At 47.5% G+C, this 16,935-nt stretch overlaps 1 protein-coding gene across 1 annotated transcript in view; it reads left to right on the plus strand.

Annotated features, from left to right (window-relative positions):
- The window catches only part of LOC121580835 (protein FAM110B), a 60,119-nt gene extending 51,706 nt beyond the window's left edge, over positions 1–8,413 (plus strand). Inside the window, exon 3 of the mRNA XM_041895913.2 lies at positions 5,752–8,413. Coding sequence (XP_041751847.2) covers positions 6,104–7,339 — 1,236 coding nt within the window. The 5' untranslated portion in view covers positions 5,752–6,103 and the 3' untranslated portion in view covers positions 7,340–8,413. The remainder of the gene's footprint in view (positions 1–5,751) is intronic.
- The last annotated feature ends 8,522 nt before the right edge of the window (positions 8,414–16,935 follow it).

Raw genomic sequence — 16,935 nt, forward strand, 5'->3', positions numbered from 1 at the left:
GTCATTCTGGTCAAAGGACACTATGCATCTCCTGTGTTGCTCAATCATAATAATATCCATGGAGAATATATGTCTAATAAGAGGTAGCCTGTTAGGGAGAAAGACTTGGCACATGGTATGGGAGAAAGACAGGGCATATGGTATTTATTAGGAGGAATCGGTTTCCTCAGACAGAGGAAGAGGGGGGAAAGAGAATGAGAGGGGTGTGTGTGTGTGTGTGTGTGGACTTATCTGATCTAGTGACTTTTGCTTTGAGTAATTGAATCCAAACTGTAGGTCACTGACTGAAAACATGTGCATTATGTCATCCATTCTCTAGGCGCTGGTTGAATGTCAGGTGAAAAAGTACTAAACTCTGTGCTAACATCATGCAGATACATACACTACAAACTCACTCTACAACCCCCCACCAAACAAGGAGAGTGTTGCAGGGCAGACGGGACAAAAGGGCACCACAGCTGGTTGGTTGACATAGCCCTGTTGAGGGGGGTGGGTAAGGGTATTGGGCAAGGGGGAGTTTAAGATTGTAGCCTAGTAGTCCAGGGGGGTGATTATAGTCATTTGGGATATTGGGTTGAGGAGAGTCTGGCTTCATTCACTGGTATTACTGTGTATAGTGCTGGCTCTGACCCCCTCCTGCTCCTTAATTACAGTATAGTGTGTGTGTGTGTGTGTGTGTGAGAGACTGCAGACCGTATGGTGGCAGACTGCGGCCTTGTATGTATGGGCCCTGCCACCGACCCACCCACTTCTAATGAGAGACCAGTTGCCTGTTGTCCTGCTGTTTTATACGGTCCTCTGTCTCCCATAACATTCATAGTCATAGTTATATATGCCTCTCGTGTTTACATTATAATGGGCGGCAGGTAGCTTAGTGGTTAAGAGCGTTGTGCCAGTAACCGAAAGGTCGCTGGTTCTAATCCCCGAGCCGACTAGGTGAAAAATCTGTCGATGTGCCCTTGAGCAAGGCACTTAACCCTAATTGCTCATGTAAGTCGCTCTGGATAAGAGCGTCTGCTAAATGACTAAAATGTAAATATAGGTTATCTACAGGGTCCTTTAGCTCTATAGTAAATACTTGAGGAAATGGGGCCTGGGAGAGTTTCTGTTCATTCAAACGTCATGCTGTGGATGTAAGTGAAGGCAGAACAGTATTCCATCCACATTTTATTTGTCACGTGCGCCGAATACAACAGGTGTAGACCTTACAGTGAAATGCTTACTTACAAGACCTTAACCAACAATGCAGTTTTAAGAATACCAACAACAAAAAAATACAATATAAAGTAATACGAAAAAAAAGTAACAAATAATTAAAGAGCAGCAGTAAAAATTACAATAGCGAGGCTATATACAGGGGGTACTGAGTCAATGTGCGGGGGCACCGGTTAGTCGAGGTAATTGGGGTAATATGTACATGTAGGTAGATTTATTAAAGTGACTATGCATAGATAATAAACAGAGAGTAGCAGCAGCGTAAAAGAGGGGTGGGGGGGCAATGCAAATAGTCTGGGTAGCCATTTCATTAGATGTTCAGGAGTCTTATGGCTTGGGGGTAGAAGCTGTTTAGAAGCCTCATGGACCTAGACTTGGCGCTCCAGTACCGCTTGCCGTGCGGTAGCAGAGAGAACAGTCTATGACTAGGGTGGCTGGAGTCTTTGACACTTTTTAGGGCCCACCTCTGACCCTGCAGTGTTTCCCCTATGTATTTTCATATAGGCGTGTTGCAGAGGTCCCCGAATCTGCATCCGGGGCTAACCAAACTAATTTCTTCCATTGAAACTAATTTGATTGAAGAAAAATGTAGGCAGGGTCAATGGGCCTTTGGGCAAGGCAGCCCGCCTTGCCTAATTAATAATAAGGGGAAACACTGTCCCTCCGTATTAACCACTGGGACTACAATGCTTTGGTTTATTCTCCTGAAGTGTCTAACCGTTAGATGATGAAATGGGTCCCCACGGTTACCCTGCGGCCAATGGCGTGTCTCGGCTGGAGCTGGGAGTCTCATAGTGTCGTTGTTCGATTGAATTATGTAAATATTCCTGTGCAGATTGCTGTGGGAGTCCCCAGACCACTAATGTGCTTATATTCCTAAATAGAGGGAAGCAGGCTCGCCTCAGGTCTTTTTGTGTGTGACGGGTCAGGATATAAACTAGTGGTGTTTTTCTATGCTGCACGACAGGGGGGATTGGGAGTGAGGCTTTGGATCTCAATCTAGTCTGGACTATAGTCCGCTCTCACCCCGTCTCGTTTGTGGATTATTTTGACTATGAAAAAACAAGTATAATTACAGTGATTCGGGTGGATAAATTCGGAGATATTTCATTCAGGCATGTGTATATGAAACAATCTTTACTGATATGATGGGGCGGGTGGGGGTGGGGAAAGTCACATGTTGTTTGCAGATTGTGATTACATTTTGTTGTAGTAACAACCCTCCTGATTTCAGTAAGTGAGGGGATTCACAAATTAAAAACAGTAGCATTCAAAGGTGCCTCTATTCATTACATTTCCATAGTGTCAAATTGAGGTACCACAACCCCGTTCAATCTAGAAGCAAAACCCAAAACAAAGATAGATTTGCCCTGGTCCAAGACCCCGTCACACCCTCCGTTTACAAACGAGTCCAGGCAGTGCCACCACTTGAAAATTACAAAATAAACTACAGATTGTACCTTTGAAAATGAACTCCTTATCTTTAGTAAGCCAGACATTAGGGCCACCACCAGCCATGTGTTTTCGGTTTGACTGAGTCAGTCTGGGTGTCTGCTCCGCGACACCCCAGACTCCCTCCCTCTCCCTCAGTAATGTGTGACGTGTCGCAGGCAATGCAGCCTCAAGACACATACACATGGTGGGGCCATAAAACTGGTTTGTCACTGCAATTTCCCTGTCCATCGGCGGGCACACAAACAGCCCTCTCCCTGATGCCCTGTCCATCGGCGGGCACACAAACAGCCCTCTCCCTGATGCCCTGTCCATCGGCGGGCACACAAACAGCCCTCTCCCTGATGCCCTGTCCATCGGCGGGCACACAAACAGCCCTCTCCCTGATGCCCTGTCCATCGGCGGGCACACAAACAGCCCTCTCCCTGATGCCCTGTCCATCGGCGGGCACACAAACAGCCCTCTCCCTGATGCCCTGTCCATCGGCGGGCACACAAACAGCCCTCTCCCTGATGCCCTGTCCATCGGGCGGGCACACAAACAGCCCTCTCCTGATGCCCTGTCCATCGGCGGGCACACAAACAGCCCTCTCCCTGATGCCCTGTCCATCGGCGGGCACACAAACAGCCCTCTCCCTGATGCCCTGTCCATCGGCGGGCACACAAACAGCCCTCTCCCTGATGCCCTGTCCATCGGGCGGGCACACAAACAGCCCTCTCCCTGATGCCCTGTCCATCGGGCGGGCACACAAACAGCCCTCTCCTGATGCCCTGTCCATCGCGGGCACACAAACAGCCCTCTCCCTGATGCCCTGTCCATCGGCGGGCACACAAACAGCCCTCTCCCTGATGCCCTGTCCATCGGGCGGGCACACAAACAGCCCTCTCCCTGATGCCCTGTCCATCGGCGGGCACACAAACAGCCCTCTCCCTGATGCCCTGTCCATCGGCGGGCACACAAACAGCCCTCTCCCTGATGCCCTGTCCATCGGCGGGCACACAAACAGCCCTCTCCCTGATGCCCTGTCCATCGAGCGGGCACACAAACAGCCCTCTCCCTGATGCCCTGTCCATCGGCGGGCACACAAACAGCCCTCTCCTGATGCCCTGTCCATCGAGGCGGGCACACAAACAGCCCTCTCCCTGATGCCCTGTCCATCGGCGGGCACACAAACAGCCCTCTCCCTGATGCCCTGTCCATCGGGCGGGCACACAAACAGCCCTCTCCCTGATGCCCTGTCCATCGGGCGGGCACACAAACAGCCCTTCTCCCTGATGCCCTGTCCATCGAGCGGGCACACAAACAGCCCTCTCCCTGATGCCCTGTCCATCGGCGGGCACACAAACAGCCCTCTCCCTGATGCCCTGTCCATCGGCGGGCACACAAACAGCCCTCTCCTGATGCCCTGTCCATCGGGCGGGCACACAAACAGCCCTCTCCCCTGATGCCCTGTCCATCGGGCGGGCACACAAACAGCCCTCTCCCTGATGCCCTGTCCATCGGGCGGGCACACAAACAGCCCTCTCCCTGATGCCCTGTCCATCGGCGGGCACACAAACAGCCCTCTCCCCTGATGCCCTGTCCATCGGGCGGGCACACAAACAGCCCTCTCCCTGATGCCCTGTCCATCGGGCGGGCACACAAACAGCCCTCTCCCTGATGCCCTGTCCATCGGCGGGCACACAAACAGCCCTCTCCTGATGCCCTGTCCATCGGGCGGGCACACAAACAGCCCTCTCCCTGATGCCCTGTCCATCGGCGGGCACACAAACAGCCCTCTCCCTGATGCCCTGTCCATCGGCGGGCACACAAACAGCCCTCTCCCTGATGCCCTGTCCATCGGCGGGCACACAAACAGCCCTCTCCCTGATGCCCTGTCCATCGGGCGGGCACACAAACAGCCCTCTCCCTGATGCCCTGTCCATCGGCGGGCACACAAACAGCCCTCTCCTGATGCCCTGTCCATCGGGCGGGCACACAAACAGCCCTCTCCCTGATGCCCTGTCCATCGGCGGGCACACAAACAGCCCTCTCCCTGATGCCCTGTCCATCGGCGGGCACACAAACAGCCCTCTCCCTGATGCCCCTGTAATTACTTGTATTTATGACAGCCCAGAATGTCACTTTTATTTTTCTCTGAAGTTCCCTGAGGTTCTGTTCTGGTCAAGGCTGAGTGCTTCAGTCTATAGCAACACTCTGCACTCTATGTCACGCTGCACTCTTTATGTCTCTATGTCACTCTGCACTCTCTATGTCTCTCTGTCACTCTGCACTGTCTCTCTTTGTCTCTGTCACTCTGCACTCTCTGTCACTCTGCACTCTGTCACTCTGCACTCTATATGACTCTGTCACTCTTACGTTCTCTTTCTTTCTGCCCCCCTCTCCCTCCCCCTCCCTCCCCCTCTCTCGCGTTCTCTCTCCCTCCCTCTCCCTGTGGTGGGAAAAAAGCACACCACTGGTGGCTGTCAGCACTTTTCATCGTGTATGTGTGTCTGTCTGAGGGAGAGAAAGAGAGAGAGTGAGTTGGAATAATCTGACTCCTCTCACTGAAAGACATCTTATCCTTCATAACACTTCCGATGTTAGAGCAAAATATACGGAAAAGAGGTTACTGGCTGACTGTGCTTTAATACTCAGTCTTTCTTCCTTTGACTAAGAACATATTTCTCAGTGTATAAGTGTGTCATTTGCATTTGTGTGTGTGTGCATGCTTGCGTCTGCATATATTCCTATGTGTTTATATAGTGTTCCCCTCAACAGAGAAGTACATGCATGTCTCCCAGCTCTTCATCAAATCAAATCAAATCAAATTGTATTGGCCACATGCGCCGAATACAACAGGTGCAGACATTACAGTGAAATGCTTACTTACAGCCCTTAACCAACAGCAAAAAAAGTGTTGAGAAAAAAAGAGCAGAAGTAAAATAAAATAACAGTAGGGAGGCTATATACATGGGGGTACCGGTGCAGAGTCAATGTGCGGGGGCACCGGCTAGTTGAGGTAGTTGAAGTAATATGTTCATGTTGTTGCTATGACCTGATGTCCCCTGATCCTCTAACGCAATTGGTCCATCTGTGTTTCAGATCTGCTGCCTCCAGTCGTGCGAACAAAGGAGGGGTGACGAGGCTGATCCTTCCCACAATCCTTCAGCCCCTGGGCTTACTGATCCGGACCACTGCCCCTGCACTCGCTCTGCCCTCTCGCTCGCTCGCTCTCCCCCCCCCTCCCTGGGGAGGCTGTGGGGCAGTAGGATCAGGGCAGCAGTAAGGGCTGATTGATGCTCTGTGGGGATGAGACCTGGCTGCTGAAGGCCAGTGGAGACGGTCCCTATTCTCCGCTCGCCTGGCTTCATGTGCGTGTCTGCAGGCTGCCCTACGCGCAGCAGAGCCACCCCCCCCCGCGTCAGCCACGGCGGCTACCCCGAGCCATCCAGACATGCCCACCGAGACCCTGCCGCTGCTGGCAGATAGCAAACCCACTGGCCCCGGGGCGGCCTTTGTCTCCGCCGTCCCCCTGCGTATACTCAACAAGGGACCTGAGTACTTCCGGCGCCAGGTGGAGCCCAACCCTAAGCGGCTGAGCGCCGTGGAGCGGCTGGAGGCGGACAAGTCCAAGTACGTCAAGAGCCAGGAGGTCATCAACGCCAAGCAGGAGCCTGTCAAGCCCCAGCTGCTGGCCAAGCCGCCTGTCTGCCCCGCCGTGGCCAAGAGAGGGGCAAATGGGGGTGGTTGTGGTGGGGCGGCCCTCAAGACATTCAACAACAACTCCAAGTCGGACACGTGTGCCACCACCAGCAAACGGGAGAACCTTAACCTGGAGATCCTCAAGAACCTCCTGAACAGCTCCGGCTCGGCCTCTGAGGGCCACGCTAAGAGTGCTACTCTAAAGCCTGGGGCCAGAAGCTGGGCCCCCCACTGCTCCACCCCCACACCCACCACAGACTGCACTGAGCCCACCAGCCTCCGTTCCGTCACTGAGTCCCTCAAGGTGCCTCCCCCAGCACCTGGCCGACGGAGCCCCCAGGGGGGTAACCTCAACCTCAGCCGCCGGCTGCTGGAGGAGCGGGGCGAGGGCAACCGCTCACCCCTCCACGCCTCCCACAGCTCCTCTGACATCCGCAGGCTGTGCAACGGTAAGCCTCTAAGGGCGGCCCGAAGCAGCAGCAGCTCCGCACCTCCCTTACCCCCCAAGCCCAGTCCCAAAGTCCTGGCCCCCCTCTGCGACAATGCCCCTCAGGCCCCTGTTAGGGAGCCCAGCCCTGCCATCCCAGCTGAGCAGTTGGAGCTAGAGCTGGGGAGCTCGTTGGCCCGCCGGCCCTCCCTGCACCGCTCCAAGTCGGACCTGAGCGACCGGTATGCGCGGGCCGGCGCCGACGTGGAACGCTTCTTTAACTACTGTGGGCTGGACCCCGAGGAGCTGGAGAGTGTGGGTGTGGAGAGCTTTGCCCGCGCCAACTCCGACATCATCTCCCTCAACTTCCGCAGCGCCAGCATGATCAGCTCGGACTGCGACCAATCACGGCACAGCAACGAAGACATGACGGACGAGGAGGAAGACGCGAGCGAACGCGTGCCGTACGGGATCTCTGCCGTGGAACGCAACGCCCGCGTCATCAAATGGCTCTACAGCATCAAACAGGCGCGCGAGTCGCAGAAAGTGTCTCATGTCTAAAAGAGAAGGAAGAAACAAACTATTATACGGTCCTTGCAACAAAACAAAAAAAGACTTCAGATGGAATGGTCTTTGGACACTCTGAATCTCTGAATGTCAAAGTATTGACTGGCAAGACGCCCGTGGATGGCTCTTGCAGTCGCTTTTGCGTTCAGTGTTTGTTGTCCTCTGAATCTGCATGGCTCCTCCTACCCACCCGCCACTGCGGCCTCCAGCTAAAGTAACAGGTTTAGGAAAAAATAGCCTTTTTCAAGATGGCAGCAGTTCAGTTCTGTCTCTTCGAGCAGTACAGCTCTCTCTCATTGTTTTGCTTTCTGTCTGTTTAAACCAGCACAATGATGCCAGCTCTTTTTAGATGTGTCTTCTTAATGTCCTTTCTTTCTGAACAACACTGAGCCTGGAAGCCATACGGGTGTGAATGCAGCGCTTCAGTGTGTAACCAGTCTTTAGTCTGATAATTCTATCTGATGCATCTGAGCTTTGAGTGTCTATAGAACAAAACTCCCTTGAAAAAAGGGCTGTGAAAGCATGGTACAGTCCAAACCTGCCTCACCCCTTTGGTACCAGGATAGTTTTTTTGGTACATTCCAGACCCAGACCCTGCCCCCTTCACGAGGAAACCCCAGCTTAATCCCCTCTTTCAGTGTTACTATGGTGATAACATTCAGGCAGCATCATGAAATCATTCAGCATTACGTGGTTTTTGCGTCTGTTTAGTTTGCTGTCCATAACATTCTCATTGGCAGTTGGATTTTGTGGTACTTGCTTTTCTTTATGATATGTGTAAATGCTGTAAGAAAATGTATATAATTTCAAAACAGTTAGATTTTTGTCAGAGGGCGCCTGCTAAGCTAATTTACTACATTGTTCAGTCTTCTCTCTGGGCTTGACTGTGAGACTGCGTCAAACCCAGTTCATGATCACATTTTTACGACGTTATGATGACATACATGTTCAGTATATTGGAGTTGGAACTGTTTTGGTACTCAGTACTTAAAAATGAAGGCAATGAATTGTGTTCACTTTCATTTATTTTGCATTATTTCAATAAATGGCTTGTTTTGCCGTCTACTTCGGAAAGTTTTGTGAGTATTATTTCATTAAAATGTGTATGTGGACACCCTTTCAAATTAGTGGATTCAGCTATTTCAGCCACACCTGTCAGCAACGAGCACACAGCCATGTGATCTCCATAGACAAACATTGGCAGTAGAATGGCCTTACGGACGAGCTGTGACTTTCAACATGGCACCGTCATAGGATGCCACCTTTCCAACAAATAAATAAATAAATAAACTAAATTGGTCATTTAGCAGACGCTCTTATCCAGAGCGACTTACAGGAGCAATTAGGGTTAAGTGCCTTGCTCAAGTGCACATCGACAGATTTTTCACCTAGTCACAACAAGTCAGTTCGTCAAATTTCTGCCCTGATAGAGCTGCCCCGCAGAGCTGCCCCGGTCAACTGTAAGTGCTGTTATTGTAAAGTGGAAACATCTAGGCGCAACAACGGCTCAGTCGCGAAGTGGTAGGCCACACAAGCTCACAGAACGGGAGCGATGAGTGTTGAAGCATGTAACGCGTAAAAATTCTGTCCTCGGTTGCAACACTCACTACCGAGTTCCAAACTGCCTCTGGAAGCAACGACAGCACAATAACTGTTCGTTGGGAGCTTCATGAAATGGGTTTCCATGGCTGAGCAGCCACACACAAGCCTAAGATCACCATGCTCAATGCCAAGCGTCGGCTAGAGTGGTGTAAAGGTCGCCGCCATTGGACTCTGGAGCAGTGGAAACGCGTGATGAATCACGGTTTGGCGATGCCAGGAGAACCAGACCTGCCGCAATGCATAGTGCCAACTGTAAAGTTTGGTGGAGGAGGAATAATGGTCTGGAGCTGTTTTTCATGGTTCGGGCTATTCTAGATGATTATGTGCTTCCATCTTTGCGGCAACAGTTTGGGAAAGGCCCGTTTCCAGTTTCAGCATGACAATGCCCCCTTGCACAACGCGAGGTCCATACAGAAATGGTTTGTCGAGATCGGTATGGAAGAACTTGACTGGCCTGCACAGAGCCCTGACTTCAACCCCATCGAACACCTTTGGGATGAATTGGAACGCCGACTGCGAGCCAGGCCTAATCGCCCAACATCCGTGCCCGACCTCACTAATGCTCTTGTGGCTGAATGGAAGCAAGTCCCTGCAGCAATGTGCCAACATTTAGTGGAAAGCCTTCCCAGAAGAGTGGAGGCTGTTATAGCAGCAAATGGGGGACCAACTCCATATTAATGCCCATGATTTTGCAATGAGATGTTCGACGAGCAGGTGTCCACATACTTTTGGTAATGTCGTTTATTTGATGATGAAAAGGTGCGCGTTGATCATTTTCTGTACTACAATATTTATGGTTACTGCAGGGTATTGCATTTCAGGGTTACCATTATGTCATCCATCTAACCGCTCTACAATGCATCTATTTTACTTGCATATGCGCCTAATATTTTGCTGTGTGACCTGGAATTTTTATTTAGGAGCACCAGTGCACCTAGAAAAATTAAGGGTTCTAGCTTTATTACCTCAATTATTTTGCATTGTGCTCCTAAATATATTTTTGTGCACAAATATTTATCAATGTAGACTCACACGTGCTCCTTGTAAAAAAAGATCAGTGTACAGCCCTGCCCATGTGAGTGGAGTCTGATTTTAGCTCATAGTTCAGAGGAGACCAATATCATCTTCCTTGTGCGGTCCTGGAAAGCGAAAAACTGTCGAGATGAATTTTCCATGCTTCTATGTATCGCTTCACTGATTGTACAAGGAACCTGAGCTAGTGTGTAAAACTGTATGGCACTTCCAATTTCAGGATTGTGGGTTTGATTCCCGGGGCCACCCATGCATAAAAATGTATGCTCCAGTGGAGGCTGCTGAGGGGAGGACGGCTCATAGTAATGCCTGGAATGGAGTCTATGGAATGGTATCAACCACATGGAAACCACATGTTTGATACCATTCCATTGACTCCATTCCAGCCATTACTATGAGCCGTCCTCCCCTCAGCAGCCTCCACTGGTATGCACGCATGACTGTACGTCGCTTTGGATAAAAGCGTCTGCTCAATGGCATTATTATTATTATTATTATTATTATTATTATTAAAAAATAATTGGTTTACACTCCAATCTTCGCTCTCCGTGTTCCAGGTTTACAAACAAGGCTGTGGGAAATGTCAGGAGAGTGATATGTCTGGGTAATGCGGCAGTTTCTTTATGTAATTGTCCCTCTCCGGCTCAGAGAGGGAGTGACCTAATCCAAAACCAATGTGGTAAGGCCAAGATTCACTCTTCTATCAAGCACAGTTTACTCAACCCATGAAGCACAAGGTCCCACGTTAGGCTACACGGTGAAACATTACTGATGGAAACCCCCACTCATTGAATGAAAGATAACAACATGCTCACCCTCAGATTATTTCTCAAATGTAATTGGTCCAGTCCCCACACCCTAAGGTGTTTCACCAAGGGCACAGCAATTGACAGCACATACCCATACTATACTGTAAAACTACAACTGCTAGAGGGACAATGACCACGTTTACATGATCACCAATATCCCGTTATTATTCGGGATACTCAAGTATTCTGTTTTTGAGTTGATGCATGTAAACATAATTTCCTGTTTAAAATAAATAAGCGAATAAGCTTGTATCCCGATTTTGAGAAATCTGAATAAGATGCCTGGGATATGCTGATCTTAGATGGGATACTGTGGCATGTAAACATATTATCCCATTTACTGTTGTTTTTGCGGTCTGCGCATGCTCAGTTTCAAATAGTATCACTTTTGAAGTTCAGATGGACACTGATTGTAGGCCTCTCACGTAGCCTATTATAATATTAACTCCCGCAGAATGAAGTGCTGTAAAATTATAGACCAAATGTTAATGTCTCGGGAACAGGAGTGGAGAAATAAGATGAATTTCTTTCATCTTTAAAATAAATGTGAATATTCGTTGTGCAGCCTAAACGTGCCATTTTTTTTCAGCAACACAAAAGCTGACAGTATTTCACTTTTAACCACATAACATATGCATCCAAGATTAAGTGAAATACTATCAGAAACATGTTGGATCGTTTTCACAGATTTCCATTTCCTTAAAACCGGTCAACAAACTGATGTCATTTGGACATTTTGCACTGAAGATCTCCCTGGTCCCTAACCGTCTTTCGCTCCACGAGAGAAGCAGAAATTAAAGAGAGAACTTTACCGATGTCAACTATATTGTTGATAATGCATTAATTCTATCAATTTATGACATTCTGGTGAGCAAGGCTTTATTTAGTACTCTAGAGCAGTGTTCCCCAACTGGCGGCCCACGGACCGTGCACGCTGGTGATTTTATTTGTCCCCCTAAGTTTTCTGAGAAAAAAATTTATATTGTTGGACATAAAAGACTGTAAAACCACCAGCAAATCAGCTCCAAGTGATTTTTTTGGGGGGAAATCTGTTCCAAAGTATTCCCACGTATAATAGCGAGATATATGATCATATAAGCAAGGTTCAAAATGATTGTTTTAGTCAAATATTATATCTGTTTGGGCTTCTTGCAGTCAATTTGCAATCTACAAATTATTTGTAATTATGTTCTGGCCATCCGCTCAAGAAAAAATCGTCACGCGACTGAATCTAAATCAAATCAAATTTTATTTGCCACATGCGCCGAATACAACAGTGAAATGCTTACTTACAAGCCCTTAACCAACAATGCAGTTTTTAAGAAAATGTAAAAAAGTGTTAAGTTAAAAATTAAAAATAGCTAATTATTAAAGAGCAGCAGTAAAATAAAATAACGGGGTACCGGTACAGAGGGCACCGGGTAATATGTACATGTGGGTAGAGTTAAAGTGACTATGCATAAATAATAAACAGAGTTGCAGCAGTTTAAAAGAGGGGGTTTGGGGGGGGGGCAGTGCAAATAGTCCGGGTAGCCATGATTAGCTCTTCAGGAGTCTTATGGCTTGAGGGTAGAAGCTGTTAAAAAGCCTTTTGGACCTAGACTTGGCGCTCCGGTACCGCTTGCCGTGCGGTAGCAGAGAGAACAGTCTATGACTAGGGTGGCTGGAGTCTTTGGAGGCTTTCCTCTGACAGTGCCTGGTATAGAGGTCCTGGATGGCAGGAAGCTTGGCCCCAGTGATGTACTGGGCCGTACACACTACCCTCTGTAGTGCCTTGCGGTCGGAGGCCGAGTAGTTGCCATACCAGGCAATGATGCAACCAGTCAGGATGCTCTTGATGGTGCAGCTGTATAACTTTTTGAGGATTTGAGGACCCATGCCAAATAGTTGATGATCCCTGTTGTAGAGCATCAAGTAATGATGAAACTGCATGTACTGTATCTAATTATAGACAAGTTGACTAACAAATAGCCTACCTAATGTCGGAAATCTTAAGCAGAAACCTAGGCTTAACTTTTTTCCCCCGCACCCTGTGTCAAAAAATCATTCCGCTGTCCCTGGGCATATTAAGAATATTCTGTTTATTCATGGATACAGGGATACTTGTGAGCGGATATCAAAGATGCATTTAAACAGTTTATCCTGAATTAGACCTTAAAGCTCCAATATGTAACTTTTTGGGCGACCTGACCAAATTCACATACATGTGAGTTATAGATCTGTCATTCTCATTGAAAGAAAGTCTAAGAAGCGGAAGATTTGTTCTATGTGCGCTATTTCTATGAAAATTTAAAATATATTCCACAGCGGTTTAGATGGTACAATGACTCTCTACACTGCTTGCTTGTTTTGCCACATAAACCAAAATTAGGCGAACTACCAGGAAATGGTGGAGAGATTTCTGCATATTACACCTTTAACAGGAATATGAGCTATTATCCGGAATACTGTGCGCATGTAAATGTGGTCAATGTGGTTATAGCTGCTACAGTATTCTCTGGAGAGACATTCCCGGTCATCATCTACTCACAACTGGTTGTTTTAAGAACAGCATGACCTCACCATGACCTCAGCCCCACCCTGGAGTCTCAAATGGTAGCTTCTGTCTCCTGGTGTGCTGCCAGGATACTTCTAGGATACCGTTTAGATGGCCTAGTATCTGGAAAAGTACAGCTGCCAAGACAGTAAATATGAGTGTTTGACAACCCCCTGAGCTTGGATGCCCAGAAAATGTAGAACCTTTAAATTAACTGTAGCCTACATTCAGCTAAAGTAGGGCCTATTTCAACGTCATAGGATCAAACAACAACCTCATAAGACGCAAAACAAACAGCTTCTATTTGGTTAGTTGGACACTAAAATGAAGTGAAACCTGACAAAGCTGTAGCTCTAATAGTCACAGAAAGTTGAATATACTGAACAAAAATATAAATGCAATATGTAAAGTGTTGGTCCAATGTTTCATGAGCTGTAATAAAAGATCCCAGAAATGCTCCATACGCACAAAAGGCTTATTTCTCTCAAATTTTGTGCAGAAATTTGTTGACGTCCCTGTTAGTGAGCATTTCTCCTTTGCCAAGGTAATCCATTCACCTGACAGGTGTGGCATATCAAGAAGCTGATTCAACAGCATGATCATTACACAGGTGCACCTTGTGCTGGCGACAACAAAAGGCCACTCTAAAATGTGCTGTTTTGTTATACAACACAATGCCACAGATATTTCAAGTTTTAAAGGAGTATGCAATTGGCATGCTGACTGCAGGAATGGCAGGCATAAGCTACAGACAACGAACACAATTGCATTTTATTGATGGCAATTTGAATGCACAGAGATACCGTGACGAGATCCTGAGGCCCATTGTCGTTCCATTTATCCACCGCCATCACCTCATGTTTCAGCATGATAATGTCGCAAGGATCTGTACACAATACCTAGAAGCTGAAAATGTCCCAGTTCTTCCATGGCCTGCATACTCACCAGACATGTCACCCATTGAGCATGTTTGGGATGCTCTGGATTGATGTGTATGACAGCGTGTTCCAGTTCCTGCCAATATCCAGCAACTTCGCACAGCCATTGAAGAGGAGTGGGACAACATTCCAACAGCCTAATCAACTCTATGCGAAGGAGATGTGTTGCGCTGCATGAAATGGTGTCACACCAGATACTGACTGGTTTTCTGATCCACGCCTCTACTTTTTTTTTTAAGGTATCTGTGACCAACAGATGCATATCTGTATTCCCAGTCGTGAAATCCATAGACTAGGGCCTAATGAATTTATTTCAGTTGACTGATTTCCTTATATGAACTGTAACTCAGTAAAACCTTTGAAATTGTTGCATGTTGGGTTTATATTTATTTATTTTTTTTGTGTAAAAACCCACTCTCTGTGCTGAGGGTCCACTCTAGCATCTCTGGCAGGCTATTGGATTCGTCAGCTTCTCTCCTCCCACACTCCTGCACACACAGTAGAAAGATGGACCCTTCTTTTTAAGCCTTCTGAGTCATTCTACTCAACTGCGGCAGCTTAGCCAAAGCCCATCCGCTGTGCGAAACAGAGAGGAGACGTTTAGCTCTGAGTAAACAGCTGACAGACTCCTTAACTCAGAAACATGCTGTCACCACCACCATCATGGAGTCTCCTCCACTGAGCTCCATAGCTGCAGTTGTGTGTTAAGTGGTGGGAATAATCAATCTTTCAGTGAGGCGCCGCTTAACTGGAAGGGAAAAAGGCCACTCCCAGTGTTAAAGTAACTGTCCAGTGAAAATCTCACTTTTAAAAGTTAATATTCTGTTAACTCATACCCAAATAATTTTGTTGACTCATCCTATGCTCGTATTTGTGGCCAAAGCATAAATCAGAGAAAAAACATTTTTTTTTAAACCCACCTCAAACTTGTATCTCAAACAGACCATTTCAAAAATGCTTGCTATTTTCTCATAGAGGATGATGTCATCGAGGAAAATGAGCTGGCCAATCAGCGGTCTACTCGTATGAATATTTTTAATAACTTGTATAGGCCCACGCCATTCTGTCGTTAGAGTATGCCCACACCATTCCAACACAGAAAATATGCTTTTTAACATACTTAATCTACCTGGTAAAATAAGGGTAAAAAATATATATCCAATGCATTCGGAAAGTATTCAGACCCCTTGACTTTTTCCAAACTATTTTTTACGTTACAGCCTCATTTTAAAATGGATTCAATTGTTTTTTCCCCCTCATCAATCTACACACAATACCCCATAATGACAAAGCAAAAACAGGTTTAGAAATCTTTGCAAATGTATTAAAAATACAAAACTGAAATATCACATTTACATAAGTATTCAGACCCTTTACTCAGTAATTTGTTGAGGCACCTTTGGCAGCGATTACAGCCTCGAGTCTTCTTGGGTATGATGCTACAAGCTTGGCACCCCTGTATTTGGGGAGTTTCTCTCATTATTCTCTGCAGATCCTCTCAAGCTCTGTCAGGTTGGACGGGGAACGTCGCTGCACAGCTATTTTCAGGTCTCTCCAGAGATGTTTGATCGGGCTCTGGCTGGGCCACTCAAGGACATTGAGACTTGTCCCGAAGCAACTCCTGCGTTGTCTTGGCTGTGTGCTTAAGGTCGTTGTCCTGTTGGAAGGTGAACCTTCACCCCAGTCTGAGGTCCTGAGTGCTCTGGAGCAGGTTTTCATCAAGGATCTCTCTGTACTTTGCTCCGTTCATCTTCCCCTCGATCCTGACTAGTCTCCCAGTCCCTGCCGCTGAAAAACATCCCCACAGCATGATGCTGCCGCCACCATGCTTCACCGTAGGGATGGTGCCAGGTTTCCTCCAGAAATGACGCTTGGCATTCAGGCCAAAGTGTTCAATCTTGGTTTCATCAGACCAGAGAATCTTGTTTCTCATGGTCTGAGAGTCCTTTTGGTGCGGGCTGTCATGTGCCTTTTACTGAGGAGTGGCTTCCTTCTGGCCACTCTACCATAAAGGCCTGATTGGTGAAGTGCTGCAGAGATGGTTGCCCTTCTGGAAGGTTCTTCCATCTCCACAGAGGAACTCTGGAGCTCTGTCAGTGACCATTGGGTTCTTGGTCACCTCCCTGACCAAGGCCCTTCTCCCCCGATTTCTCAGTTTGGCCGGGCGGCCAGCTCTAGGAAGAGTCTTGGTGGTTCCAAACTTCTTCCATTTAAGAATGATGGAGGCTACTGTGTTCTTGGGGACCTTCAATGCTGCAGAAATGTTTTTGTACCCTTCCCCAGATCTGTGCCTCATCACAATCCTGTCTCTGAGGTCTATGGACAATTCCTTAGACCTCATGGCTTGGTTTTTGCTCTGACATGCACTGTCAACTGTGGGACCTTATATAGACAGGTGTGCCTTTCCAAATCATGTCCAATCAATTGGATTTACCACAGGTGGACTCCAATGAAGTTGTAGAAACATCTCAAGGATGATCAATGGAAACAGGATGCACCTGAGCTCAATTTCGAGACTCATAGCAAAGGGTCTGAATACTTATGTAAATAAGGTATTTCTGTTTTTTATTTTTAATACATTTGCGAACATTTCTAAAAAACCTGTTTTCGCTTCATCATTATGGGGTATTGTGTGTAGATTGAGGAAAAAAATGTATTTAATCAATTTTAGAA

The sequence above is a fragment of the Coregonus clupeaformis genome, chromosome 14 (assembly GCF_020615455.1).
Source record: "Coregonus clupeaformis isolate EN_2021a chromosome 14, ASM2061545v1, whole genome shotgun sequence".
Classification (NCBI taxonomy): domain Eukaryota; kingdom Metazoa; phylum Chordata; class Actinopteri; order Salmoniformes; family Salmonidae; genus Coregonus; species Coregonus clupeaformis.